This window comes from Theropithecus gelada, chromosome 8 (genome assembly GCF_003255815.1).
Source record: "Theropithecus gelada isolate Dixy chromosome 8, Tgel_1.0, whole genome shotgun sequence".
NCBI classification, from domain to species: Eukaryota; Metazoa; Chordata; class Mammalia; order Primates; family Cercopithecidae; genus Theropithecus; species Theropithecus gelada.
In genome coordinates this window covers 125,435,907-125,462,169 of record NC_037676.1, presented here as the reverse complement: position 1 = coordinate 125,462,169, position 26,263 = coordinate 125,435,907, and the positions used below count along the sequence as shown (strand labels likewise).

Here is a 26,263-nt window from a genome sequence, read left to right as displayed (position 1 = left end):
GTCCCGAGCTCCAGTGAGAGGGAGGTGCCCAGCCAGGCGATGCTGTCTGCGGGACCACAGCACTCTCAGGGCCATCTGTGGGGACCTCGCATCCTGGCTGAGAATTCCTTGCTCCTTGCCAGGCGGATGTGAGTTTCTCAGGGGCTGGAAATCCTCAGGGGAAATGAGATTTGGGTCCGGTTGGGGCCGCCATCCATGTTGGGCACAGTTGTTGGGGCCACTCAGCACCCCACCTCCACTCTATTTTCCTCTTTCTTTTTCTCGCCTATGTTTTGGTGATTTTTCTGAGCCTGCTTTTGAGGGATGAGTAATAACAACAGCAACTTCCTGTTGAGCACCTTCTATTAGCCCTGTGTCCACCTCAGATGCCTTTCACCACACCATGGCCCGGTTTCCAGATGAGGAGTGGAGGTGCAGATCACTTTCCGACTCCCCCGGGCTAGAATGCAGAGGTGGCCCGGACCCTCCCAGAGTCCACGCCTCGCACCTTCTGCTTCAGGACTAAGAGAAGGACTGATGTCCATCTGTCTGCCTATTTGTCTGTTTCCATCAGATACAGCCTGAGGGAGGGAGGGAGAAAGGAGGACATGCTAGAAAAAGAGCAATAGGCCTGGTGCAGTGGCTCACGCCTGTAATCTCAGTACTTTGGGAGGCTGAGGTGGGCGGATCACTTGAGGTCAGGAGTTCGAGACCAGCCTGGCCAACATGGTGAAACTCTATCTCTACTTTAAAAAAAAAAAAAGTTAGCTGGGCATGGTGGCACGTGCCTGTAATTCCAGCTACTTTGGTGGCTGAGGCACAAGAATTGCTTGAACCTGGGAGGTGGAGGTTGCAGTGAGCTGAGATTGTGCCATTGCTCTCCAGCCTGGGCAACAGAGCGAGACTCAGTCTCAGGAAAAAATATATAAATAAATAAAAAATAAAAATAAAATAAAAAAGCAATAATTCCAGCCCCCAGAGTTTCCCTGCCGAGAACATCATCCCATCTCATCCCCACTTCACTTTCTCCACTGGCCCCGGCTTGCCTGAAACACTCCCTGTCCATTTGGTGTCAGGACCCCCTTCCACTCTGAAAAATTATTGGTGATCTCAAAGAGCTTTTGTTCGTGTGGGTTATAGCTATTGGTGTTTGCCATATTGGAAACTAAAACTGAATAGTTTTTGAAATAGTTCTTTGTTATTAATAGTTATTTTAAAATATCAATAATAAACCCATTGTATGTTAACATAAAATAACAATTTTCATGAAAAAGAAATGTATTTTCCAAAACAATAACAAAAACGTGGTGAGCAGAGCGGCACTGTTTTGCATTTTTGCAAACCTCTGATGTCCGCACCTTCACCTCATCAGAGCTGCTTCTGCGTGAATCTGCTGCGAAGGGTTGTCTGGGAGGAAGTGGATGGGAATAATCTAGCCCCACATGGGATAAGTGGTTCGAAAGGGCAGGGTCTTACGGTCGCTGAAAGGGCCCCAGGGACCTCAGGGATCCCCCACACCACGCGCTTTGGGAACCACTGCTCTCAGTCTTTGGCTCTGACCCTGACAGCCTCTGTTCCTGTCCTCCCCCTTTATCACATCCCCAAGCTCTGGTCCCATCACCTCTAAGACACATGGGCCCTCTCACACCTCCTGGCTTTCACATGTGACCCTCCTTAGGTCTGGAATTCCTTTCCCTTCCTTCTCTGCGCAGCAAACGCTTACTCATCCTTTGAGACTCAACTCCGAGACCAACTCTTTCGTGAAGCCTGCCCTAATCCCTCTCTCCACCTCCAGGCACCAAGGGTTGCCCAAGCCTGGGACTGCCATCATCTAATGCTTTCTCCTCTCTCCTAAGGAGCAGGTGGTTGGCAGGGAGCTCCCCAGAGGGAGGGATCCCTCTTGGTCCACTCTGCCATCCTGGATGCGGGGGCACGTTAGGCTTTGTGGAATAAGGGAAGTGTTTTTTTGAGACAGAGTAGTCTTGCTCTGTTACCCAGGCTGGAGTGCAGTGGCACCATCTTGGCTCACTGCAGCCTCCGCCTCCCATGTTCAAGCGATTCTTCTGATTCAGTCTCCCGAGTAGCTGGGATTACAGACATCTGCCACCACACTGAGCTAATTTTTGTATTTTTAGTAGGGATGGGGTTTCACCATCTTGGCCAGGCTGGTCTTGAACTCCTGACCTCAGGCGATCCGCCTGCCTCGGCCTCCCAAAGTGCTGAGATTACAGGTGAGAGCCACCGCGCCCCGCCTGGAATAAAGGAATTTGGGCATGAAGGGAAGGAAGGAGAATTCCTGCTTCTTTTAGAGTGGAAACTGCTCCAGGAAACACCTCTCAGGCTGGGTCTCTCAGTTTGTTCCCTTCCGACTCCGCTTGGGGGCTGAGGCTTAGGAGAGGGAGAATTCAAATCTATTTCCTCACTCTCTCCTATTCTTCTCGCCACCTACTTCCAAGGACAGCATAGGCTGAGGCTCCAGCTCCCCAGCTGTGTCTGTGGGAACTGGCTGTCCTCGAGTCCCTGCACAAGGGGGTGTGTGTATGTGCATTTGTGTGCATTCGTGTGTGTGTACGTGTGTGCATATGTGCCTATGTGTGTGACAGGGACATCACAAACCCTGCTTTCTACTCTTAAAAATTATTGGTGATCTCAAAGAGCTTTTGTTCCTGTGGATTATAGCTACTGATGTTTGCCATATTAGAAACTATAACTGGCCGGGCGTGGTGGCTCATGCCTGTAATCCCAGCACTTGGGAGGCCGAGGTGGGTGGATCATGAGGTCAGGAGTTCAAGACTAGCCTGGCCAACATGATGAAACCCCATCTCTACTAAAAATACAAAAATTAGTCTGGCGCAGTGGCAGCTGCCTGTAATCCCAGCTACTCAGGAGGCTGAGGCAGGAGAATTGCTTGAACCCAGAGGGTGGAGGTTGCAGTGAGCCAAGATTGAGCCACTGCACTCCAGCCTGGGGGACAGAAAAAAAAAAAAAGAAAAAGAAAAAGAAAAGAAACTAAAACTGTGAATTGTTTGAAATAGTTCTTTATTATTAATAGAGTACCTGTTAACCAATAATTATAACCAATTAATTATTATTGGATGCCTGGCAGACATCCAAACGAGTGAACCCCTGAGGGTCCCAGGACAACAGGGAATGGTAGGGACTGTGGCAAAGAGGACCCACCCAACGAAGCAGCCACAACTCCATGCCAGCAGAGCCCACCTGCTAAGAGGAGCTGCAAGTTCTTACTTTCAGGTAAAACCTTCAGATTTTTAAGTGTTGTCCTAAGTTCGTAACACACTGTGCTGGTCCAAAGGACATCAGTGGTCTCAGGGTCCTAGAGGTGGATGCAGAAGCCTCACTGGGTGTGGAGTGGGGAGGAGAGGGACTCAGCCAGGGGACTGTGTTTTATAAGCCCTAACCAGGCTTCCTTCCAGGGATCCTCCCTCGCCCTTCGAGCAGCTGTGATTGACAATTTCCCCCAACAGTATTGATCCCCACACCTCGGGAGAGCACTGAACTTCAGGCAGAAAGACCAGAACTGGCACACTCAGGAACAGGCCTTTGGAGCCTGGAGGGACCTTAGTCCGGCATAGAAGCTGAACCCTGAGGAGTCCAGGGACTTGCCTGAGGGGGTGCAGCCAGTGCCGGGCTGCAAGGCAGCGTGGGCACTCCTGGCCGCCTGCCTGGACGCATCCTCAAATGCCGCCCTGCCACGGAAACATGAAACACTGCTCCAAGCAGCCCAGCTGCACTGAAAGCCAACGCCCCACCTGTTGTTACCTTCCACTAAATTTTCCAACTCCGCTCCCTCCCTCCTCCTCCACGCATGGCCTCTTCACCCTTGGTGGCTTTTTCTGGAACCTTAAGATTTCACACGGTATTGAACTTGAGAGGGAATTCAGTTATGAGACTGGGACCTAGCAAAAAACCAACCTAAACATCAGCACGGTCTTTTATGAGTTCTTCTAAGGGTAACAAAATAAATAATTTTAATGAGAGAGAGGCAGAGAGTGAGACAGAGAGGATTTTACAGACGATGAATGTTTTTCCTTGGGGTCCATTCTCCCCTACTCCTCTGCAGTATCAGGAGCGAGGGGTGGGCACCCACAGCCTGGTGCTGGAGTCATTTTGTGCACCTGGGATAGAACAAGACCCCAGAGGTCGAGTCCCTCCACTCATTTCCGGCTGACAGCAGGATGTCACTTGAGGCTGGAGATCCCGGGGCATTGGGAGAACTCCTGATCCAGCTCTTACGGTGCCTGAAGTCCTACCAGCCCAGCTCTGGGCTTGAAGGGCTTTTTCTCTTCTAAAGACACTTATCAAGGTGTGAAAATTCTGGGGAGAGAGAAACGCCCTCTGCTGCCTACCCCATCTTCTGCCTGGCCACTGGCTGGATTCAAGAGCCACAAGGTCATTTGTGGGCAGACAGGTCTTAGCAGAGTCTGAGAGGAGAAGGGGCAAAGGTGAGCCCAGCGGAGTGGTCCCCTTACATTTGGAAGTGCGGAGGTGGGTACCCCAACACAGCCTGGGGAATTCAGGAAAGGCTTACTGGGGAAGAGGCTTTCATGCTGGGTCCTGAAGCAGGAGTAGGTGTGCATCAAATGAAAAGCAGGGAAGGCAAGCAGGGCCAGGCAGAGGGAACAGCACACACAAAGGCCCATAGACAAGCTCTACAGGGCACTTGGTATGGAGCAGGAGGAGGTGCGAACCATGCTAAGGAGTTTGCTCTTCCCACTGTGGGCAACTGGGAGCTACCAAAAGCTCTAAGCAGGGAAAAGACCAAATTAGATTTGTAGTATAGAAAAGCTTGCTCTAGCAGGGCACTGTGGCTCCCACCTTTATCCCAACACTTTGGGAGGCCGAGGTGGACAGATCACCTGAGGTCAGGAGTTCCAAACCAGCCTGGCCAACATGGTGAAACCCCATCTCTACTAAAAATACAAAAACCAGCCAGGCGTGGTGGCATGCGCCTGTAATCCCAGCTACTCGGGAGGCTGAGGCAGGAGAACCGCTTGAACCTGGGAGGTGGAGGTGGCAGTGACCCGGGATAGTGCCACTGCACTCCAGCTTGGGCGACAGAGCAAGATCTGTCTCAAAAAAAAAAAAAAGAAAAGAAAAGAAGAGAGGAAAAGCTGCTCTACTGCAGTATGGAGACTGCAAGGATGGGGATCAAAATGGAAGAGGGGGCCAGGCAGGAAGTGATTGCAGGAGTTCCGGTGATAAGTGGTGGTGGCCTAGACCCCGGTTGTGACAGGTGGGATCAGGAGGTCAGTGGTCCAGGGCAAGGCGGACAGCAATGCCCCTCCATCTGAAGCCCCAATCATCTGGACTCTGACCCTGGGAGCAAAATGCACCCCTCTCCCTGCTCCATCAGCCCCCCGTCCTCCCTGCTACTTAGCCACGGAGACAGGGTTTTGCCATTGGTACCTGGCTGGTCCGGGTGATGCAGCGGCGGACGAGGTCTCTGATGTTGTTGTGCTTGTCGGTCTGGAAGTACACGGTGGCGCTGGATTTATCCTTCAGGTAGGGCTTCTCAGCTGAGGCCCAGCTGTGCAGTAGGGCCGGCTCGCTGCCCTCTGAGGCCACGGGGAAGTAGGTGCCGGACTGTAGGGAGCTGGAGTCTAGTCCCTTAGGGCCTGTCTCTGCCCCTCCCAGGGTGTCTGGGGGACAGGGGCGCTCCCAGGCCTGGGCCTGGATGTACTGGGCCTCCACCGAGGACAAGAAGTCCACCTCGCCTTCCTGGCTGAGCACCCGCCAGTAGGCTTCAGGACCCCCATCCAAGAGGGCGTCCGTGGCCAGCCGGGCACTCTCGTTGTCACTAAAGTCAGCCCTAGCTGGCCGGACCCACTGGCTCTTGACATCTTCCAGACGCTTCCGGATTTTGCCCAGGTGCCTTGACCGGCTCATGCCGCCCGTCCCTGGGTGGTGCTGGGGGAGGCTGGCACGTCAGCTCCTCCAGATGTGGGAAGCAAATGGAACACACCACGGAGGAGTGGGGCTCCCACACCCCTGGGAGGCCACCTGATCCCAGTACCGGCGTGCAGGGCACCTCCAAGAAGTGATTTACCGCTGTCCTGAGCAATGCTTCTCAGAACTCCTCATCCGCAGCCGAGGGATTGGCTTATCGCTCAGGGCCACCTGCCCTGCCCTCGGGCCGGGAGGGCTGGCTCAGACACCACCTTGGCACAGTCAGTCATGGGATATTTCCTCTCCTCCCAGCCGCAGGGGGAGGCGAAGGTGAGCCGGCTTTCCTGCTGGGTTTCACAACTCTCCCTCAGGCCTTTGTTACCAAGCAGGGAGCCTCCCCAGCACCACCAGCCCAGCTGGAGGATGGGCCTGAAGAAGGCCTGCCTGCCTCTGCTCCCCTCCTGGATGCCTCGATTCCCACGCTGTGTCAAAGATGAGAATTTCCCTGTGGCGGGAAAGATGCCATCCCTGAGATGCCTCCCCCAGCCCCGTGTGAGGAGGGAGCTGGACACGGGCCAGGGAGAGCTGTAGACCAGGTGTGCCTCCTCTCCTTGGTCATGCCCAAGTGCCCACCCCTCCCTGCCCTATGAAGGAGCTCCTCTCTCCCATGCCTTCTCAAGTGTCATTGTCATTGTCCTGTTTGCAGAGACCGCAAAGAGTTTCCAGTACTCAGGCCAACGCTGCCTTGCTGGAAGAGGCTGCTTGGAACACCGTCTGGAGAACGAGCCGAGGCTGCCCGCAGCCCACGAGCCCAAAGGACCAGTTGGTCTTGGTGCTGGAGCAGGAGGAGCAGCACGTGGGTCTGAAATCCATGAACTCTGAGGGGAGTGACCACGTGTTCTTTCCAGATCAGGTCGTGGCCTGACAATGGGATGAACTGCCTAAAACCCTGACTCTCTTTGATTGGGCTCTGGTGGAAACAGGTTCTGAGACTAGGATTTGAGTACAGGTGGTTAATCAGAAGGTCATTCTGAGAAGCACAGAGAGGAGTGGGAAAGAGAGACGGGAAGGGAAGGAAGCCAGGCCAGGTGAAGGTGATGAGCAGGCCACTGTTGTGGACATCTGGGTTCATGGACATCTGTGGGGACATCAGGGGTTTCCAGCCTGTGGGAACCTCTGGGTGATGGTGGCAAATACATCTTAAGGTTTTCCTGCCCAAAGGGTGAGAAAGCTGCAGAGTTTATCTAAGGAGTCCTAGTTATCATTGGCTGAGGGCTGCTCCCGGAGCCAGTTCACCAAGCACAGCCCTGAACCCAGAGAAAGTCTTCGGGCAGTGTCAGGTGCTACAGGCAGAGAGTGCTGTGGGAGTGGTGAGGAGGGAAGAAATTAAAGCAAGGCCCTGACGCTATCTGCTCAGGGATGACAGCAAGAAATCAGGATTGTGTGGTCTTCAGAGAGCTGGGATATGGTAAGAACTTGATGTCTTTCAGTGGCATAGCCATTCTTTGGAGAAAAACAGCTGTGAGCACCTATAACCCTACTGTAGCTGTGGTCCTTGTGCCTCAGCCCAGCAGTACCACAGTGTTTTTTAAAGTGCGGTGTGGCTAGGCACAGTGGCTCATGCCTGTAATCCCAGCACTTTTGGAGGCCGAGGCAAGTGGATCACTTGAGGTCAGGAGTTCGAGACCAGCCTGGCCAACATGGTGAAACACTGTCTCTACCAAAAATACAAAAATTAGCCGGGCCTGGTGGCTTGGGCCTGTAGTCCCAGCTACTCGGGAGGATTAGGCAGGAGAACTGCTTCAACCCAGGAGGCAGAGGCTGCAATGAGCCAAGATCACACAATTGCACTCCAGCCTGGGCAACAGAGCAAAACTCTGTCTCAAAAAATAAAATAAAATAAAATAAAATGAAATAAAATAAAATAAAAGGAATCTCTTCTCTCTCTCTTTTTGGAACATCGAAGGAATCCAATTCATAATCTTGAGCAATCCTCTCTTTATTCTATTTTATCTATTCCCTACAATCCCTGGCGGTCAAAGAGGACAAACCCAATAAACTCTCTCTCCCATTGCCTTTTGGATCTATGCCCGTTCCCTTCCGCCTTTTGCTAACTCTTGCTTCTGTAGATTGATGCAAGCCCTTTTCCCACATCCTCCTCCCATCTTCCCTCCTCTCTGGTCTGGTCTGTGTCCTCCTCAGGCCATTCTCTGTTCCTGCATCACCCAAGTCCTGTCCCCAGTCTAGCGAGATAGACCCCGGGGCAGGGCAGTGGTCCATGGATTTGCTCAGCTTCACTCCATGGCTCTGAAGCTGTCCATAGACTATACTCTCAGCGACCAGTTCCTGAATTAATTACTAGAGAAGTTTCTCTGAACGTGTAGAGCCCTGGGAACCAGGAGGGGAAGGTGAGCGTTTTCTCCTGAGCATGAGGTGGCTTTAGGTATTGCTTCATGGCAATTTGGCACCTGCCATGTGCCATTGAAGATGGTTCTTATCTTCCTCTGAAAGAGGAAGAGGACACAGTCTGAGTGGTTCTCATTTATGTTAATTTTTTTTAAAGTTGTCAATTGCTCCCTGTTGCCTATTAAACTAAGTGCCAAGTCTTGAGCCTACCTGAGACCCTGCACAAAATGGTCCCATATGTTCATTCGAGCCTGGCTTCTCCTGTACTTGGCCATCGCTGAGTGCTCACTGCTTGCTGGCTCTCTGTGCTGAGGGAGAAATGAATTATTAGTCCTCATTTCACCAAAGAGGAAACCAAAGCTCAGAAAGGTTGAGTCACTTGCCCAAGATCACACAGCTGGTAAATGGCAGAGCCCGTGTACTTTCCACCATTCCAAGCTTCACTTTTTTCTTTCCCATTCCCCTTCCCTTTCTATTTACAGCGCATTACAAATCCTCTTATTGGTTCCTGAATATGCATGGGGAGAACTTTAAAAGTAGGTGGGTATTCTGGGGTTCTCCTTTCACCTGGACCTAATTCTCTTTCTTGGTTGAATAAATGTTTGAGTGTCTCCCTGAGAGAGAGGTATCTGTGACCATTTTCTCCTTGTCCTCTCACAGAGCAGCTCTTTAAAACAAAACAAAAACCTGAATCTGAATGAAACTTCCCCTCTAGAGTCCTGCTTCTGTCCCCAGCTCTTGGTCCTCACACAGACCCAGAGATTCCAGTTGAATCAAGATGAATACATGTTGGTGTCACTCATCCTCCATCCCTGGCAGACATTACTAGTTGATCATAGAATTCTGCCAGTGAGCTGGAAACTGTTCTTTTGCCACTCTTTGTAGGGATTATCTTAGGCCATTTTATGCTGCTCTAACAGGATGCCACAGACTAGGTGATTTATAATGAACAGAAATTTATTTGGCTCATGGTTCTGGAGGCTGAGAAGTCCAAAAGCATGGTGCCAGCAATGTGGTGAGACCTTCTGCACTGTACATCCCATAGTGCAGGGCAGAAGAAAGAGAGAGAAAGAAGGGGCCGAACTCATTTTAACAAACCCACTCCTATGATAGTGACATTAATATATTCATGAGGGCAGAATACTCACGGTCTAATTACTTCTCATTAGGCCCCACCTCCCAACACTTTTGCACTGGGGATTAAGCCTCCAACGCATGAACTTTAGGAGACACATTCAAACCATAGCAGGAATCACAGAGAAGTCCTCACCTGAAGGAATGCTGAAGGTACTGCAAGCTCTTCAGTTACCGAGGAGAAAACTGTAGCCCAGAAAGAGGAAGTGACTGTTCTCAAAGTCATCAAACTGGTTGGTGATTCTCATCAGCTTAGTCTCTCATCTCTCCTCTGCAGCCCAGCCCTGTGAAGTGTCCTCATTCTTGCCCGCTGCAATAACAAACTTCCCCAGCTAGGATTGCACTTCTGAACCAGGAAGTCTGGCCAGCTGTTGAACTGCACGTTCATACCTTGAGAAATCCTTATCAAGGAGCCCTCAGTGACAGGCACTGTGGATTATGGAGGACTCCACTTCCCTTCTTCCTTCCTGTGGCCATCTGAAGTGTGGTTGTCTCCTTTTCATGAGGTCATCCAACAATCAGAGAAAGGATGAGAAGCCAGACTCCTGTTAATAAATGAGTGGCATATTGGGGCTTCCTGAAGATTCCATTTATCTAGGACAGTGGCACTCAGCTGGAGGCGATTTTGGACCCCCATCCAGGGGACATCAGGCAACGTCTGTAGCCATTTTCGGTCATCATTCTGGGGGCGTGGGTTGCTAACTGGCGTTAGTGAGAATAAGCCAGGGGGTCTGCTACATCCAACAACACACTGGAAAGTCCCCCACAGTACAGAGCTGCCTGACCCAGAACACGTGCAGCGCTGAGGAACACCCTTACAGGTGACCGATGTGGGGATCCCAGTCTCCTGCCATTGTTCAGTCTGTTCCCCCAGTCCTTCCCTCCACCATCATAACTTATTCAAATCTTTCCCAGCGTTCAAGGTCTATCCGGAATCTGACCAATGCTAAGAAGCCCCCCTGGTGAATTACCAAGCGGCTGTAACTGCTCCTCCTCTGGTCCGCAAGGCGTTTGTAGAATATGTCTCAGGCAGTCTTGTCCTGGTCATGGGTGTATTGCCCCATCTCCCACTGCTTCTAATTCCTTGAGCAGTGCAATGGCAAAAGGCTTACATGAACTCTGAGTTGGGCACAACTGTGTCCAGACTGTGCCTATGATAGGGGACCTCAGGAAGGTATCATAGAGGACCTCACTGAACTTCACTCTTCTCGTCCCTATAGTGACAGCTAACATTTGTGGGGCACGTCCTATGTGAGTGCGGTGGTGTCCTACGTCATTTTCCTGTGCTAACTCACTTCAGCCTCATGACAACCCTGTGAGTAAATGCTATTACCATTCCGTTTCATGCAGGAAGGAAATAAGGCACAGCGGTAACCTTAAAGGGTGTGAGATCTAAGGGCGCTGCACTGGGTGGTCAGTGAACAAACCTTGTCCAGTTTCTGCTTGGCTCTTTAGCCGGAGAGAGTGCCAGTGTTTCTTTCTGAGTTTTCTACATCATTGATGTTATACTCTCCTTACAATTTTATATATCTTGCCTTCTTTTTTGCTTAGCATTACTCAGAAGTGTCTTTTCCATGTCATTAAAAGTGTGCATGCTTCCCTGCTCCACACTTCCCTTCTCTTTTCTTCTGGAACAAGTCAGTCCTAAAGCCAATGGGTGGGTCAGAGCAAGGTGGGTGTCAGCGGTGGGAATGGGCTTGGTGGCTCAGAGCATGTGTTGGAGCCCAGGCCAAGTGAGGAGGTGCAGGGGACTGAGGGGGTGAGGGAATGTCTGCATAGGGTGTGAGGGTGTGTCCTCACAGGGGCCAGTCGGAGACCAAACAGGGCAAAGAGGGTGTCCATGTGGGTAGGGGAGCTGCCTAAAAGGGGTGTCAGAGCTCTAGCAGGAGGAGGTGGGGGAAGATGGGAGATTGGTTACCTACAGGAGCATTGATCAAATAAACAAATAGATTAAAGGTAAGGGAAACCAGGTTTCTTATTGTCAGAGCAGGGAGCACACATGGAGAAAAGGGGGAAACTGAAATGGACTTCTTAGATATGAATTGGAGGCACCAATTTGAACTCACAGCTTTCAATAGAGATAGATAAACTTAGATAGATAAAAAATATATATATATATATATATAATATTTCTAGAATTTGTTTTCTGTATTTATATTCTATTCATTTATAATATGTATTATAGATTCTCCTGTTCTATCTGCTGACAGTGACGCTCAGACTGCAATGTGTGCCCAGGGCTTCTTGGAGAAATGGCCGATTTCAAGTCCAGAGCAGACGAAGTACAAAGTGATCATGGAGCATCTCACGCCAGAAAGCAGGAAGGAGCTCAAAGAGTGATGAGGCCATGTCAAAAAGACATGCAAGCCAACTTGGAGGGGTTCCCACTGGCTTACCTGGGACAATCTGAGCATGAAAATCATGGCCATAAAGGATTATAATGCATGAAATAATGTAGGAAACCACAAGACCAGACTAATACAAATAAACACATATTTTGAAAGTTTGAGAAGGAATGGGATGAAATTTCATATAAACTCCCGACAGGGCGTGGTGGCTCACACCTGTAATCCCAGAATTTGGGGAGGCCAAGGTGGGTGGATTGCTTGAGCTTAGGAGTTTGAGACCAGCCTGAGCAACAGGGCAAGACCTTGACTCTACCAAAAAAAAATTAGTGTGGTGGTGTGTGCCTGTAGTCCCAGCTACTCGGGCAGCTGGGGCAGGAGGATCACTTGAGCCCAGGAGGTCCAGGTTGCAGTGAGCCGTGTTCGTGCAAGGCACTCCAGCCTGGGCGACAGAATGAGTCCCTGTCTCAAAACAATAAAATAAAATAAAATAAAATAAAAAAAACTCCCCATAAAATACTTGAAAATTACAAAGGAGAACAAGATACTTCACAACACAGACACTTATCAGACACCACCCTAATCAAGGGATCAAAGTCACCCTCATTAATAAAGGGACAAACTGAAATCTTGAGCCACCTGAGAGGATGCAACAAGATGACAGAATCACTTCTGTGATGTTCCTGGCAAAGATACATGATCAGAATTGAATTAGGAGGAAATATCAGACAAAGCCAAATGCGAGGACATCCTACAAAGTAACCGCCCTCTCATCTCAGAACTATCAAAGCCAGTATCTTAGGGAGGTCTGGGGAACTGCTCCATAGTGAAGGAGACTAAAGAGCTCTGATAACTAAATGCAATGCGTGATTCTGCACTGGATTCTTCTGCTGTGAAAGACATATTGGGACAGTTAGCAGAACTTGCAGGGGACCTGAGGATTAAATGGCAGCAATTTATCACTGTTGATTTCCCAATTTTGATGGTTCAATTGTAGTTTGTAGGAGAGAATCCTAGCTTGTAGGAAACACACAAAAAGTAATAGGGATGGTGGCGCATTCTGTCGGCAGCTCTCTCTCAGTGGTTCAAAAGAAAGGAAATGGCCGAGTGCAGTGGCTCATACGTGTAATACCAACACTTTGGGAAGCTTGAGCCAGGAGTTCAAAACCAGCCCGGTAATACAGTGAGACCCCCATATCTACAATTTTTTTTTTTTTAATTAACCAGGTGTGGTGGTGCATGCATCTGTACTCCCAGCGACTTGGGAGGCTAAAGTGGGAGGATTGCTTGGGTTGTGGAGGATGAGGCTGCAGACAGCCATGATCACACCACCACCCTCCAACCTGGGTTACAGAGTGAGACCCTGTCTCAAAAAAAAAGAAGCAAGACCCTGTCTCAAAAAGAAGAAGAAGAAGAAGAAGAAGAAGTAACAGGAGGAGGAGGAGGAGGAGGAGAAAGGAAATACTTTGTACTGGTTTTGCACTGCTTCAATAAGCTTTTGATTAAAAAAAAAATGTTTTTTAGGCCGGGCGCGGTGGCTCACGCCTGTAATCTCAGCACTTTGGGAGGCTGAGATGGGTGGATCACGAGGTCAGGAGATCGAGACCATCCTGGCTAACATGGTGAAACCCCGTCTCTACTAAAAATACAAAAAATTAGCTGGGCGAGGTGGCGGGCGCCTGTGGTCCTAGCTACTCAGGAGGCTGAGGCAGGAGAATGGCGTGAACCTGGAAGGTGGAGCTTGAAGTGAGCCGTGATGGTGCCGTCGCACTCCAGCCTGTGCGACAGAGCGAGACTCCGTCCCCCAAAAAAAAGTTTTTTAGGTCATCCCATGAAAAGGAAACAATCAGAAAAATCCGGAACATGGGACAATCTACGAGACAACAGACAACAGGCAGGGTGGGTAGAGAGGGCAGCAGCAGGGACGGATAGTCCTGTTGTATACACTCTGCATCCTGGCGCAGACCGGTAATGTTTTTCCAGATGAGGAAACTGAGGCACAGGGAGGTTAAGTAAATTCCTTAAGGGCCCCATGACAGAGCCTGGATTGGGCTTGTCTGTAACTGCTGGTTTAAGCGGGAATCTCCTCCTTTAGGCTGTGAACAATTTGGGGTGGGGGTGGGGCCAGACATGACTTAGCTTCTTGGAACTCCAAGTGCCTATCCCAGTTTGGGGCTGGCACGTCCAAGGCACCGAATGAGCACTTGTTAAATGAACAGACGGCGAAGAGCTCCTGAATCACAGACCAGCTCATGCGGATAGAATGCACATAAATAGGACTCCAGCGCTTGTTCACGGGGCAGGAGTCAGGCCAGGGACACAGCGACCTGGAGGAACAGGGTGCCTGTTTGACCTCCAGGGGCGACTGCCACCCTCTCCTGCCACTTCCTCATCAAGGCCTGCAGCAGCATGAAAATCATACAGTCTCCTTACCCAATGACCCGAGAAGTGCAATTAAGTTGAAATTAGTTGGCATAATTAATTAGACGGGTAAATAGCTCCCTGTCAACATCAATCAATCCATTCTGCCTAAAATCAGCTCAGCGAAGGCAGGCTGAGGAGCCCCTGCAGCGCTGGCCTCTGCTGGCGGGCAAGGTCAGAGAGTGGCAGCCGGAACAGTCCAGGGTGTCCTGCCGGTCACCCTAGACCCCACTCCCCCATCCACAGGTCCTTTACAGTTGGGTTTTTTTTTTTTTTTTTTTTTGAGACAGAGTCTTACTCTGTTGTCCAGGCTGGAGTGCAGTGGCACGATCTAGGCTCACTGAAGCCTCCGCCTCCTGGGTTCAAGCAGTTCTCCTGCCTCAGCCTCCTGAGTAGCTGGCATTACAGACACGTGCCACCATGCCTGGCTAATTTTTGTATTTTTAGTTGAGACAGGGTTTCACCATGTTGGCCAGGCTGGTCTTGAACTCCTGACCTCAAGTGATCCGCCCACACTGGCCTCCCAAAGTGCTGGGATTACAGGCGTGAGCCACCGCACCAGACCTTACAGTTGCTTTCCATGGGAGCGGCATCTCTGCAGGGTCGTCCTCAGTGATTCCATCTGCAGCATCCGGCGAAAACTCTGCTCCATTCCCGGAGAGCCACAGCTGCAAACGCCTTTGCCCCCTCGAGTTTCCTACTTCAGAATCACCATTCCACTGCTCAGGATTTCCGACATGCATAAAAACCATGGGGCCTCTGATGGTTTGGTTAGGATATCGCAGAAACTTAAAAAATCAAAGTATAACTTATTGGCAATAAAATGTACCCTCGTTAGGCCAGGCGAGGTGGTTCACGCCTGTAATCCCAGCACTTCGGGAGGCTGAGGCGGGCAGATCACAAGGTCAGGAGATTAAGACCGTCCTGGCTAACATGGTGAAACCCTATCTCCACTAAAATCACAAAAAATTAGCCAGGTGTGGTGGTAGCCACCTGTAGTCCCAGCTACTCGGGAGGCTGAGGCAGGAGAATGACGTGAACTCGGGAGGTGGAGCTTGCAGTGAGCTGAGATGGCACCACTGCACTCCAGCCTGGGCGAAGAGTGACTCAAAAAAAAAAAAAAGAAAGAAAGAAAAAGAAAAAAAAGAAAAAAAAACCCCTTCATTACTGTACAACTCTCTGAGTTTTGAGAAACACGTATAGTCATGGAACCACCATCATGATCGAGATACAGAATATGGCGGGACATGGTGGCTCCTGCTTGGAATCCCAGCACTTTAGGAGGCTGAGGCAGGCAGATCACCTGAGATCAGAAGCTTGATACCAGCCTGGCCAACATGGCGAAACCCCGTCTCTACTAAAAATACAAATATTAGCTGGGCATGGTAGCACGTGCTTGTAATTCCAGCTACTCGGGAGGCTGAGGCTGGAGAATTTCTTGAACCCAGGAGGTAGAGATTGCAGTGAGCTGAGATCACGTCACTGCACTCCAGCCTGGGCAAGAGAGCAAGATGCCATCTCATTAAAGAAAAAAAAAAAAGATACTGAGTATTTCCATCACTGCAAAAAATTCCCCCTGCTCTTTGTAGTCACTGCTTCCCCTGCCCCAACCCCTGGCAAGAACTGATGTGTTACCTGTCCCGAAATTTCTGCCTGTCCCAGAGTGTCATATAAATGGAACCACAGAGTATAAGTCTTTTGAGTTCTGCTTCTTTCTCTTGGCATAACACACTTCGGGTTCATCCACCTTGTGGCGTGTGTTGGTAGCTAGCTGCTTTTTATTGCTGAGTAGCATTTTATTGCATGGATGTACCACAGTTCATTTATCTACTTCCCAGCTGAAGTATGTTGGGCTGTTTCTAATTTGGGGAGTTTATGACTAAAGCCACTATAAATATTTATATACTGGTTTTTGTACGAATGTGCTTTCATTTCACTTAGGTCAACACCTGGACATGAGATTTCTGGGTCTTATGATAGGTGTCTATATAACTTGATAAAAAACTGCCACAGTGCTTGCTGAGGTGCCTGTACCATTTTGTATCCCCAGCAGCAATTTCAGTTGCTCCACATCTTTGCCAAAGCATAACTTTAAGAAATGATAACATGCACTGCTGGTCATAGCAGGGCTGGCTGCATAATTTTCAAGGCCCAATGCAAAATGAAAATGTGGGGTCCTTTGCTCAAAACAAAAGGGAAAAAAATGCCATGAAATGTACTAAAACAGAAAGGGTTTCCCTTCTGCAATCTTTCTATTGACTTCTTGTAGTGTTTTTCTTATTTGCTTGATGTTTTAAGTAAAGAACACTTAAAATTTAAGATTATTAGCAGGCCGGGTGCGGTGGCTCATGCCTGTAATATCGACACTTTGGGAGGCTGAGGCAGGTGGATCACTTAAGGTCAGGAGTTCGGGACCAGCCTGACCAACATGGTGAAGCACTGTCTCTACTAAAAATACGAAAAATTAGCCGGGTGTAGTGGTGCGTGCCTGTAATCCCAGCTACTCATGAGGCTGAGGCAGGAGAATCGCTTGAACCCGGGAGATGGAAGTTGCAGCGAGCAGAGATCGCGCCACTGTACTCCAGCCTGGGCAACAGAGCAACACTCTGTCTCGGTTAAAAAAAAAAGAAAGATTGTTAGCATTCATGTTTACATTGTGCAATGACATTTTAAATGCAAATATGAGAGCGTTTAACTTGTACATGGAATTACTGAAATTACACAACCCATATTTTGTTTGTACATGCATATGTATTTCATTCTTACCAGAAAGTAGAAATGCTGCACAAAACGAACACAACTAGTTTTATTTCACTTCTTGATATGCACACATTCTACCAACACTCTCTACCTTTGGCTTGCTGATGAATAAGAAGGGCAGAGCAGAAAAGAAACTGTGGGCTGCCTTATCTTTTTTATTTTTTATTTTTTGATATGGAGTCTCGCTCTGTCACCCAGGCTGGAGTGCAGTGGCATGACCTCGGCTCACTGCAACCTCTGCCTCCTGGGTTCAAGTGATTCTCCTGCCTCAGCCTCCCGAGTAGCTGGGACTACAGGCGTGCGCCTCCACGCCCGGCTAGTTTTTTGTAGTTTTTTAGTAGAGACGGGGTTTCACTGTGTTAGCCAGGATGGTCTCGATCTCCTGACCTCGTGATCTGCCCGTCTCGGCCTCCCAAAGTGCTGGGATTACAGGCTTGAGCCACCGTGCCCCGCCCCAATGCCATCTCTTTAACAACTTAGAGATGATTCTCATGAATAGTGAATAGTTCAGGTCATCAAACAGTCAGAACCTGCCCAAAGTGGCCCTCAGGTTGACAGGGGTAATCAGAAGGATTACCACACTTGGAACTTTTTTGTGCTCTCATTTCATGTTTTGGTACATCATGCATCAAATATCTTGAAAAGTTTGTAACGGTTTAGAAAATTAGTCCCTCCAAGCTGGGCTGGGAAACCCTTCTTCCACTGGACTCCACTGTGTCTCCTTTCCTTGAAAATAACACTACTGGCATTTGCACTTTGTTTTGTAAATATTACATGTTCATTGTAAAAATTTGGGAAAAAGAGACAAGCAAAAGAAATAAAATAAAAATTAAAAAAAGCAACAGAACATCTTTCATAGCCACACCACTGGACATCAAAATAGTTAGGCTGGGCGCAGTAGCTCACGTCTGTAATCCCAGCACTTTGGGAGGCTGAGGCGGGCGGATCACCTGAGGTCGGGAATTTGAGACCAGCCTGATCAACATGGAGAAACCCTGTCTCTACTAAGAAATACAAAATTAGCCAGGCGTGGTAGCACGTGCCTGTAATCCCAGCTACTCCAGCTACTCGGGAGGCTGAGGTAGGAGAATTGCTTGAACCCAGGGGGCAGAGGTTGCGGTGAGCCGAGATCGCGCCATTGCACTCCAGCCTGGGCAACAAGAGCGAAACTTCATCTCAAAAACAAAAACAAAACCAAAAAAAAAACCTGTTACCATTTTGTTGTGTGTTGCAGCAACAGCGGAGATATCAGATACCTTGGGTCTCCCTGCAACCTCCCTGGAGTGTTCTCTTCCAAGGCATCTGAGAAGTTCAACATGTCTTTTGCCTGGCTGGGTGCGGTGGCTGATGCCTGTAATCCCAGCACTTTGGGAGGCTGAGACAGGTGGATCACCTGAGGTCAGGAGTTCAAGACTAGCCTGGCTAACATGGTGAAACCCTGTCTCTACTAAATATACAAAAATTAGCTGGGCGTGGTGGCGCATGCTTGCAATCCTGGCTACTTGGGAGACTGAGGCAGGAGAATCGCTTGGACCTCGGAGGCAGAGGTTGCAGTGAGCCAAGATTGTACCACTGCACTCCAGCCTGGGCCACAGAGCAAGACTCCATCATAAAGAAAGAAAAAAAAAGCCTTTTCCCAGCCCTACCCAAAGCCAGAGCTCTTCTAGGGACCTGGGTCTGACAAGTGGGAGCATCCCTGCACGACTTGGAAGGCATACATGAGCCATCTGAGCAGACCCCTTGCAGGAATTGGTTCTTCTTCAGCAGCTTAGACAGGAGCAAGTGCTGGTGCCAGGCCGTGTGCCAGAGGGGGAGGTGAGGGCAGCAGCAGGGAGGTCCTGTGGTGTGGCTGGGCCTCCTCCTGGCTGGGTTGTCCTTGTTTTGTGGCATCCAAGCCCGGTTTCCTGATCCTCCTGGAAATTCTGTAACGAATTAACTCTCTGTAACAAATCCCTTTCTGCTTAGTTAGCTAGAGTGGATTCTGTTGTCTGCAACAAAGAACTTATTCATTAGGCTTCAGCTTAACTCTCATCGCCTCCTTCACAGCACTTCCCATAATGTGGAATTAGCTCATTTATGCATTTGTTTACCTACTTAATGTCTCTTAATGAGGGAGGAACCATGTCTGTCTTGTTGTTCATCAGTTTAATCCCAGTGGCTGTCTCATAAGCGCACTTCATCAATGCCTGTTGAGTGAAACATTTGGTCGCCTTCCAGCAGCCTCTGTCCCAAGCGAGAACAGAATACCAGCTTTAGTCCCTTCTGTGGACCAAGTGGGTTGTATTCTTTTTATGTGTACTGTACAACCTCCTGCCACCCCCATTGCCAACTCTTGCTGACTGCCTCTTTTTGCAGAGAAAGGCAATGTTCTAGAAAAGGGCTGTCCAATCTTTTGGCTGCCCTGGGCCATATTGGAAGAAGGAGAACTGTCTTTGGACACACATAAAATACACTGACACTAACAATAGCTGATGAGCTAAAAAACAAACAAAAAAGGGTCCGTGCATAAATCTCATAATGTTTTAATAAAGTTTATGAATTTGTGTTGGGCCGCATTCAAAGCTGTCCTGGGCTGCATGCAGTCCTCAGGCCATGGGTTGGACAAGCTTGCTCTAGAAGATTCTGGTTTACACCCCTCTTTGGCTCTAGTGACTTACAAATTGTAAGGCTGAATCAACTCACTGTGACCAATTCCCTGCTTCCCTTCAATAAGCAAAGACCTGTGCATGCTCACTCTCTCTCTCTCTCTCTCTCTCCTCTTTCTCCCTCTCTCTCTCTCTCTCTCTCTCTGTGTGTGTGTGTGTGTGTGTGTGTGTGTGTGAAGTGAGGACAGATGTTTGAATATTAAAAGGCAGACGGACTTACATCATGCATTCACTTATAAACTTACATCATGCATTCATTCCACACTCAGGGAGTGCCTACTCTGTATGTATGTGGGGGTTGCTGGAGTCTCTGTTCTGAGATCCCCAGATCAATCCTTTCTGGGGGCCTGGATCTCCCAGTAAATGCCACTTTGTAATCAGACTTTCTCCCTTGGGCCATCAAACTGTCATCTAAAGTAGTGAAACCTCTAAGCCTTAAACTATGAGCCAGATGATGCAACTGCCACAATTTAATTGTGCAACTTCAGGGACAAAAGCTATGTTTGAGATATAGGCTCAGGGGTAGATTTTTGTGATATGATTTGAAAACCTTGGTGCTCAGACAGCCCAGTCCCTGTGTGCCTGGCTCCTGCAGATAAGAACCAGGAGACGCAGTAGCCCTGTGAAGGAGGAGGCCCCATGGCTCTGTGTCCTCATGACTCTGGCCTGGGGTGATGGGGGGTGATGGGGACATGCACTGTTACCCCGTTGCTGTTATACCTGTTGGAACTGTGGGCAGAACCACTGTGTTGTTCCAGGCCTGAACTTGGAAGGAGCAGGCCCACAGTTCCTTGGGGCCCCAGGGCTGCTGGGACCACACCCACTCCGACTTATCTCATCAGTCAGTAGGAGCAGGGTGGGAAGGCCCTGTGAGGTGAATCCTGTAACTCTTTCCTCTCCTCTGGCTAGGGGCCTCGCTGTCTCCCCACCAAGTATACTGAGAGAGGGCAATGGCCTCAGAGCCCGCTCTGGGTCAGTCCATGGAAAGGTTTACCGAGTTACAGAAATCAGAGCCTGCACGCCTTTGGAACTTTAGTCTTTGATCAGACTAAAACTGGGGACGCAGAAATAAGTCAACAACAGTCCCTGCCCTCAAGAAAAGTCGAGCCATTACAGTGCAGGCTGGGAAAAGTTGCATGCAGTCATCAAACACACAAATGCTCCAGGGCCCACCATAAGCTCGCACAGTGGGTACCGCACGGCCCCTGTTGCGTGCCTGCCTGTGATCTGGTGGGAACAACAGTAACTGAGAAATCATGGCACCGCACGGCGATGAACCTAAGGTCCGGGGAGTACAGGGATGGGAGGGTGAGCAGCAGGGAGCCAGCTCAGGAGGCCTCTCTGTGGCCACAGGGGAGAGCAGCAGGACAGTCATCAGCCGGGTGGGCGGGGTGGAGGGAATGGGGTGTCCGTGGGGTATGGGGTGGGGGTGGAGTGGGAAGAGATGGGCTGGGAGGTCAGCCCGCAGGGGCACGCGGGCACCCTGGCTTCTATGTCATGGGCAGTGGGAGCTTCCGAGGCTGTTCAGCAGGACACGTTAGACACGTTAGCATTTATGACGGCTCCCTCTGGCCACAGTGTGGGGACAATGGAAGCTCTCTGGGAACATCTGGATCTGCAGGGGTGAGGCCTTCCTTCTTCTTCTGGGTGCTTTGTCAGCACCACGCAGAGCAATGGCTCTCAGTCCAACAACAACAGGCTGACTCACAACTCGTCAGCCACTTGTTGAGTAGGAAATTGAGCTGGGACGACCATGGCCTTCCACTCCCCTGCACAGATGACAAAAGAACTGCTGGCTGCTTCCCACAGGGCACATCTGGAGAAAACCCTGCTCCCTGCTCCCTGCTCCCTACATCCGGGCTCCCTGGGCCTCCCTCGGCTTGCCCAGCTGGCTTGTCACAGCCAGGATGAGGAGCTGAGACACTTGGACTTACCGCCAAGTCCTGCCACGTCACCAAGGCCTGTGGGGAAAAGGCCAGACCTGGGGAAACTTTGCTGCTTCCCAAAGCGCCAGAGGGGAACTGAGACCCACCATAGGCCCTTCCTCCCCAGCCTCCTCCCGGCCCTGATAACCCTTCCCCTCTCGGAGCCCCCGACTCCCTCTTTATCTTTATTATTTTTATTATTTTATTTAATTATCTTAATTTTTATTATTATTATTTTTTTTGGAGATGGAGTCTTGCTGTGTTGCCCAGGCTGGAATGCAGTGTCGCGATCTCAGCTCACTGCAACCTCCACCTCCCGAGTTCAAGCAATTCTCCTGCCTCAGCCTCCTGAGTAGCTGGGACCACAGGCGTACGCTGCCACGCCTGGCTAATTTTTTGTATTTTTAGTAGAGAAGGGGTTTCACCGTGTTGCCTAGGCTGGTTTCAAACTCTTGAGCTCAGGCAATCCGCCCACCTTGGCCTTCCAAAGTGCTGGGATTACAGGTGTGAGCCAGCGCGCCCTGTTATTATTTTTATTTTAAGTAGAGAGAACTGCCAAGGAGAGGGGAGTTGCGGTGTGCATAGACTCTGGAACCAACTCACCCTGACGTCCCTCCAGCTGGAGCAGCCCCTGCAGAGAACTGTTTCAAGAAGCCAGGCTGTGGCTGTGGCCAGGCCAGATGCAGCCCACAGTCCAGCTGTGACCCCTGCCAAGCAGATGGAGACAGTGACCTGTGGGCGGGTGGGATGGAAGTGCAGGAAGAGGCCAGGAGTGAAAAGAAAAGCCCTGGCCGGCTCCTGACGCCTGTGAATGCCCTGGCTCAGCTCAGGCCATTCTCGAGGCTTCTGGTCCTCACCCTCAGGGAGATGGAAAATTCTTCTGGGCTCCCTGGGGTGAAACAGCAAACCTGCTGAATCTAGGACAGCACAGATTGTTTGGCTGTCCACAAGCTCCTCAGACATTTGCTATCAAATACATGCGTAAGATGTTCACTGTAGTATTTGTTACTAATTGGGAAGGATGAGATGTTCTAGAATTAGAAGACCTAGGGCTGCTAGGGCTAACGTAACAAAAATATTACAGCCCAGGTGGCTTAAACAACAGAAATTTATGCCCACACAATGCCGGAGGCCAGGATGGAGGTGCTGACAGGGTTGGTTTCTTCTGTGTTCTCTCTCCTTGGCTTGTAGATGGCCATCTTCCTCCTGGGTCTCCTTATGGTCTCCTCTCTGTGTGTATCTGTGTCCACATCTCCTCTCCTCAGAGACACTACTGCAGTTACTAAGAACAGGGAAGATATCTACGTATCGGCAAGGAAGGAGGTCCAGCTTACTAAGTGGAAAATGTCACAGAGCAATAAGTACCATATGATCTTTTGTAGATACCTAAAACCCAAGTGTTTATTTTTATGTTTGTGTGTAGGAAGACCACTCACTGGGCTTCTCTCTAGAGGGGGAATAGGATTAGGAGTGACTTGAGGGGGCTTGACTTGTGTACGTCTATGTGTGTGGCACTTTGGATTATTCTTTTTTTTTTTTTAGATGGAGTCTTGCTCTTTTGCCCAGGCTGGAGTACACTGGTGCCATCTCAGCTCACTGCAACCTCCACCTCCCGGGTTCAAGCGATTCTCCCGTCTCAACCTCCTGAGGGGGCTAGGATTACCGGCACATGCCACCATGTCTGGCTAATTTTTGTATTTTTAGTAGAGGTGGGGTTTCACCACGTTGACCAGGCTGATCTCGAACTCCTGACCTCAAACTATCTGCCTACTTCAGCCTCCTGAAGTGCTGGGATTACAGATGTGAGCCACTGTGCCTAGCCTGGATTATCCTTCATTCTTTTTCCTTCCCTTTGGCCTGAGACTCTGTACCCTCTGCCACATTAAGCTGAGTGTTTTTCCCTGCCCCACTGATGTTGAACTTGGCCATGTGACTTGCTTGGGCCAAGGGAGTTTTGATGTATGTAACCAGAGCAGGGGCCTTCAATGTGCCTCTTTGGCATGGCTTGGTCCCTCGGGCTGTTGTGACTCTTTCAGAAGAATATGTCTTAGTGAATGGCTGGTCCACGGAGAATGCGAAGACTTGAAGAGCAGACTGAACCCAGCCTCAGCCTGGAGCTGAACCCAGCTGATACACAGATCCATGAGCAAGAAAAAGACGTGCTTACCTGAAGCTGAGTGAAATAAGTCAGACACAAAGGGACAAATATGGCAAGCTTCTACTTATATAAAATATCTAGAATATATACATAGAGATGGAAAATAGATTAGAGGTTACCAGGGACTGAGGGAGGAGGAATGAGGAGTTACTGCTTAATGAGCACTGAGTTTCTGTCTGGGGTGATGAAAAAGTTTTGGAGCTAGAAAACAGCAATGGTTTCACAACGCTGTGAATGTACTTAGTGTCACTGAATTGTAAACTTTAAAAATGGTTAAAATGGCGAGGGATAAAAGACTATACTTTGGGTACACCCCTTCGGGTGATAGATGCACCAAAATCTCAGAAATCACTGCTTAACAACATATCCATGTAACCAAAAACCACCTGTACCCCCCAAAGTATTGAAATAAAAAGTTTTAAAAAATGGTTAAAATGGGCTGGGTGCGGTACCTCACACCTATAATCCCAGCACTTTGGGAGGCTGAGGTGGGCAAATGGCTTGAGCTTAGGAGTTCAAGATCAGCCTAAGCAACATGGCAAAAAAATCTGTCTCTGCAAAAAATACAAAAATTAACTGGCTGTGATGGCATGCACATGTGGTCCCAGCTACTTGGGAGGCTGAGGTGGGAGGATCGCTAAAGCTGGGGAGGTGGAGGTTGCAGTGAGCTGTCATCACACCACTGCACTCCAGCCTGGGTGACAGAGCAACACTCTGTCTTAAAAAAAAAAAATGGTTAAAGTGATAAATTTTGTGTTACATATATTTACCACAATTTAAAAAAGATATACTATAACCAAAGTCATTTAATTGTACACTTAAAATAGGTGAATTATATGGTATGTGAATTATGTGTCAGTAAAGCTGTTTAAAAAATAAAAGGCCAGGTGTAGTGGCTCATGCCTGTAATCCCAGCACTTTGGGAGGCTGAGTATATATAAAACTGAGCATATGACATTTAAAAATATACCCAATGGGCCAGGCACAGGGATTTACACCTGTAATCCCAACACTTTGGGAGGCAGGCAGATCACGAGGTCAGGAGTTCGACACCAGCCTGACCAACATGGTGAAATCCCATCTCTACTATAAATACAAAAATTAGCTGAGTGTGGTGATGCATGCCTGTAATCCCAGGTACTCAGGAGGCTGAGGCAGGAGAATTGCTTGAACCCGGGAGGTGGAGGTTGTAGTGAGCCGAGATTGCACCACTGCACTCTAACCTGGGTGACAAAGTGAGACTCCATCTCAAAAAAAAAAAAAAAAAAAAAAAAAGAAAAGAAAAGAAAAGAGAAAGGAAAACACATGCTGCTGTTTAAGCCATGACGTTTCAGGTGGTTTGTTAAGCAGCACTAGCACAGTGACAGTTGACTTATACAGCATGGCTGTATGCATGTATTTTAGAATTAGTACATACTATTTGTGCAATTGAAAATAAGCAAAACCAGAATTTATTGCATTCCTCCGAACAGGCCCCTCTTTTCCCGCTTTCCTCCCCGGCAGTGGCACTGGAATGTTTCTGGACATTGCTCATCCCAATTTGGAGTGACTTGGCTTCTCTTGACAGCCAGGCCCAAGTCCTGCGTCTGTGGAACATGCCTCCACGTGGCTCCCTCCTTTGGCTCTCTGTAACCACCTGCAAGGATATGTTTTCATCGCCTGGGCCTGGATGGTTGCCTGGGTGTCCCAGGGGGTCTCCCTGCCTGGGTCCATCTGGCACCAGGGAAGATGGACCCTGCCTGGGTCCATCTGGCACTCTCAACAGGTTTCCATTAAGCTACCCTGCTCAGTCAGCCTGGGGTCCGCCTCCCAGAACACACACACATGCATACACAGAGATACACTTTCCACTCTGTAAAATGGGTTTCCAATAAACTCTATTTTTTGTTGCTTAGAGGCATGCTAGGTGATCAATGAACGCATTCAAACATAAAATATGTACTGTAGGGGGATAGTATTCTGTGGGGGGAATTAGAATGGAAATGAGTTCAAGGAGGCAATTAAATGTAAACTTTCCAAATGTTGGAAGATATATTTGTATATATTTCAAAATAGATTTTGGTTTGTATGGAATCCACAGGATATACAGATGTCATTGGGTACTTTTTGTCTTTTTGTGTGTGTGTGTCGGACTCTCACTCTGTCATTCAGGTTGGAGTGCAGTGGCACGATCTCGGCTCACTGCAACCTCCGCCTCCCGGGTTCAAGCCATTCTCCTGCCTCAGCCTCCCGAGTAGCTGGGATTACAGGCACGTGCCACCACGCCCGAGTAATTTTTTTTTAGTAGAGACGGGGTTTCACCATATTGGCCAGGCTGGTCTCAAACTTCCGACCTCAGGTGATCCGCCCGCCTCGGCCTCCCAAAGCATTGGGATTACAGGTGTGAGCCACTGCGCCTGGCCCATTGGGTATATTTTTAAATGTCATATTTACATACACTGGTAATTATGTCTTTTGCAATTGTTTATAATTAAACTGTTATGATATTAACTTAATATGAGAGGAGATGCACAGAAGTTTTTCAACATTATTTTAGGGTATGCATGTGAGGAAAATGATTTGGAAACTGCTGAGAAAGGGGGC

The 26,263-nt window shown here is 49.2% G+C and overlaps 2 protein-coding genes and 1 non-coding gene across 7 annotated transcripts in view; 1 reads left to right on the top strand and 2 right to left on the bottom strand.

Moving 5' to 3' along the window:
* FAM83A (family with sequence similarity 83 member A) overlaps positions 1-9,653 on the bottom strand; it is a 32,629-nt gene extending 22,976 nt beyond the window's left edge. For 2 of the 5 annotated variants that reach the window (XM_025393246.1, XM_025393247.1), the window contains exon 1: positions 5,407-6,391. In XM_025393246.1, coding sequence (XP_025249031.1) covers positions 5,407-5,886 — 480 coding nt within the window. In that variant the 5' untranslated portion in view covers positions 5,887-6,391. Of the gene's footprint in view, positions 1-5,406; positions 6,722-8,502 lie in introns of those variants that run through there. The other 3 variants (XM_025393243.1, XM_025393244.1, XM_025393245.1) reach the window with 2 other exon arrangements.
* LOC112630921 lies at positions 8,207-8,422 on the top strand. The gene has a single exon (XR_003121034.1). It is a non-coding gene; the product is annotated as a small nucleolar RNA U3 (small nucleolar RNA).
* A 12,963-nt stretch (positions 9,654-22,616) lies between the features above and the next one.
* Positions 22,617-26,263, bottom strand: part of TBC1D31 (TBC1 domain family member 31) — an 85,560-nt gene continuing 81,913 nt past the window's right edge. Inside the window, exon 20 of the mRNA XM_025393467.1 lies at positions 22,617-22,804. Within this exon, the coding sequence (XP_025249252.1) occupies positions 22,632-22,804 (173 nt within the window). The 3' untranslated portion in view covers positions 22,617-22,631. The remainder of the gene's footprint in view (positions 22,805-26,263) is intronic.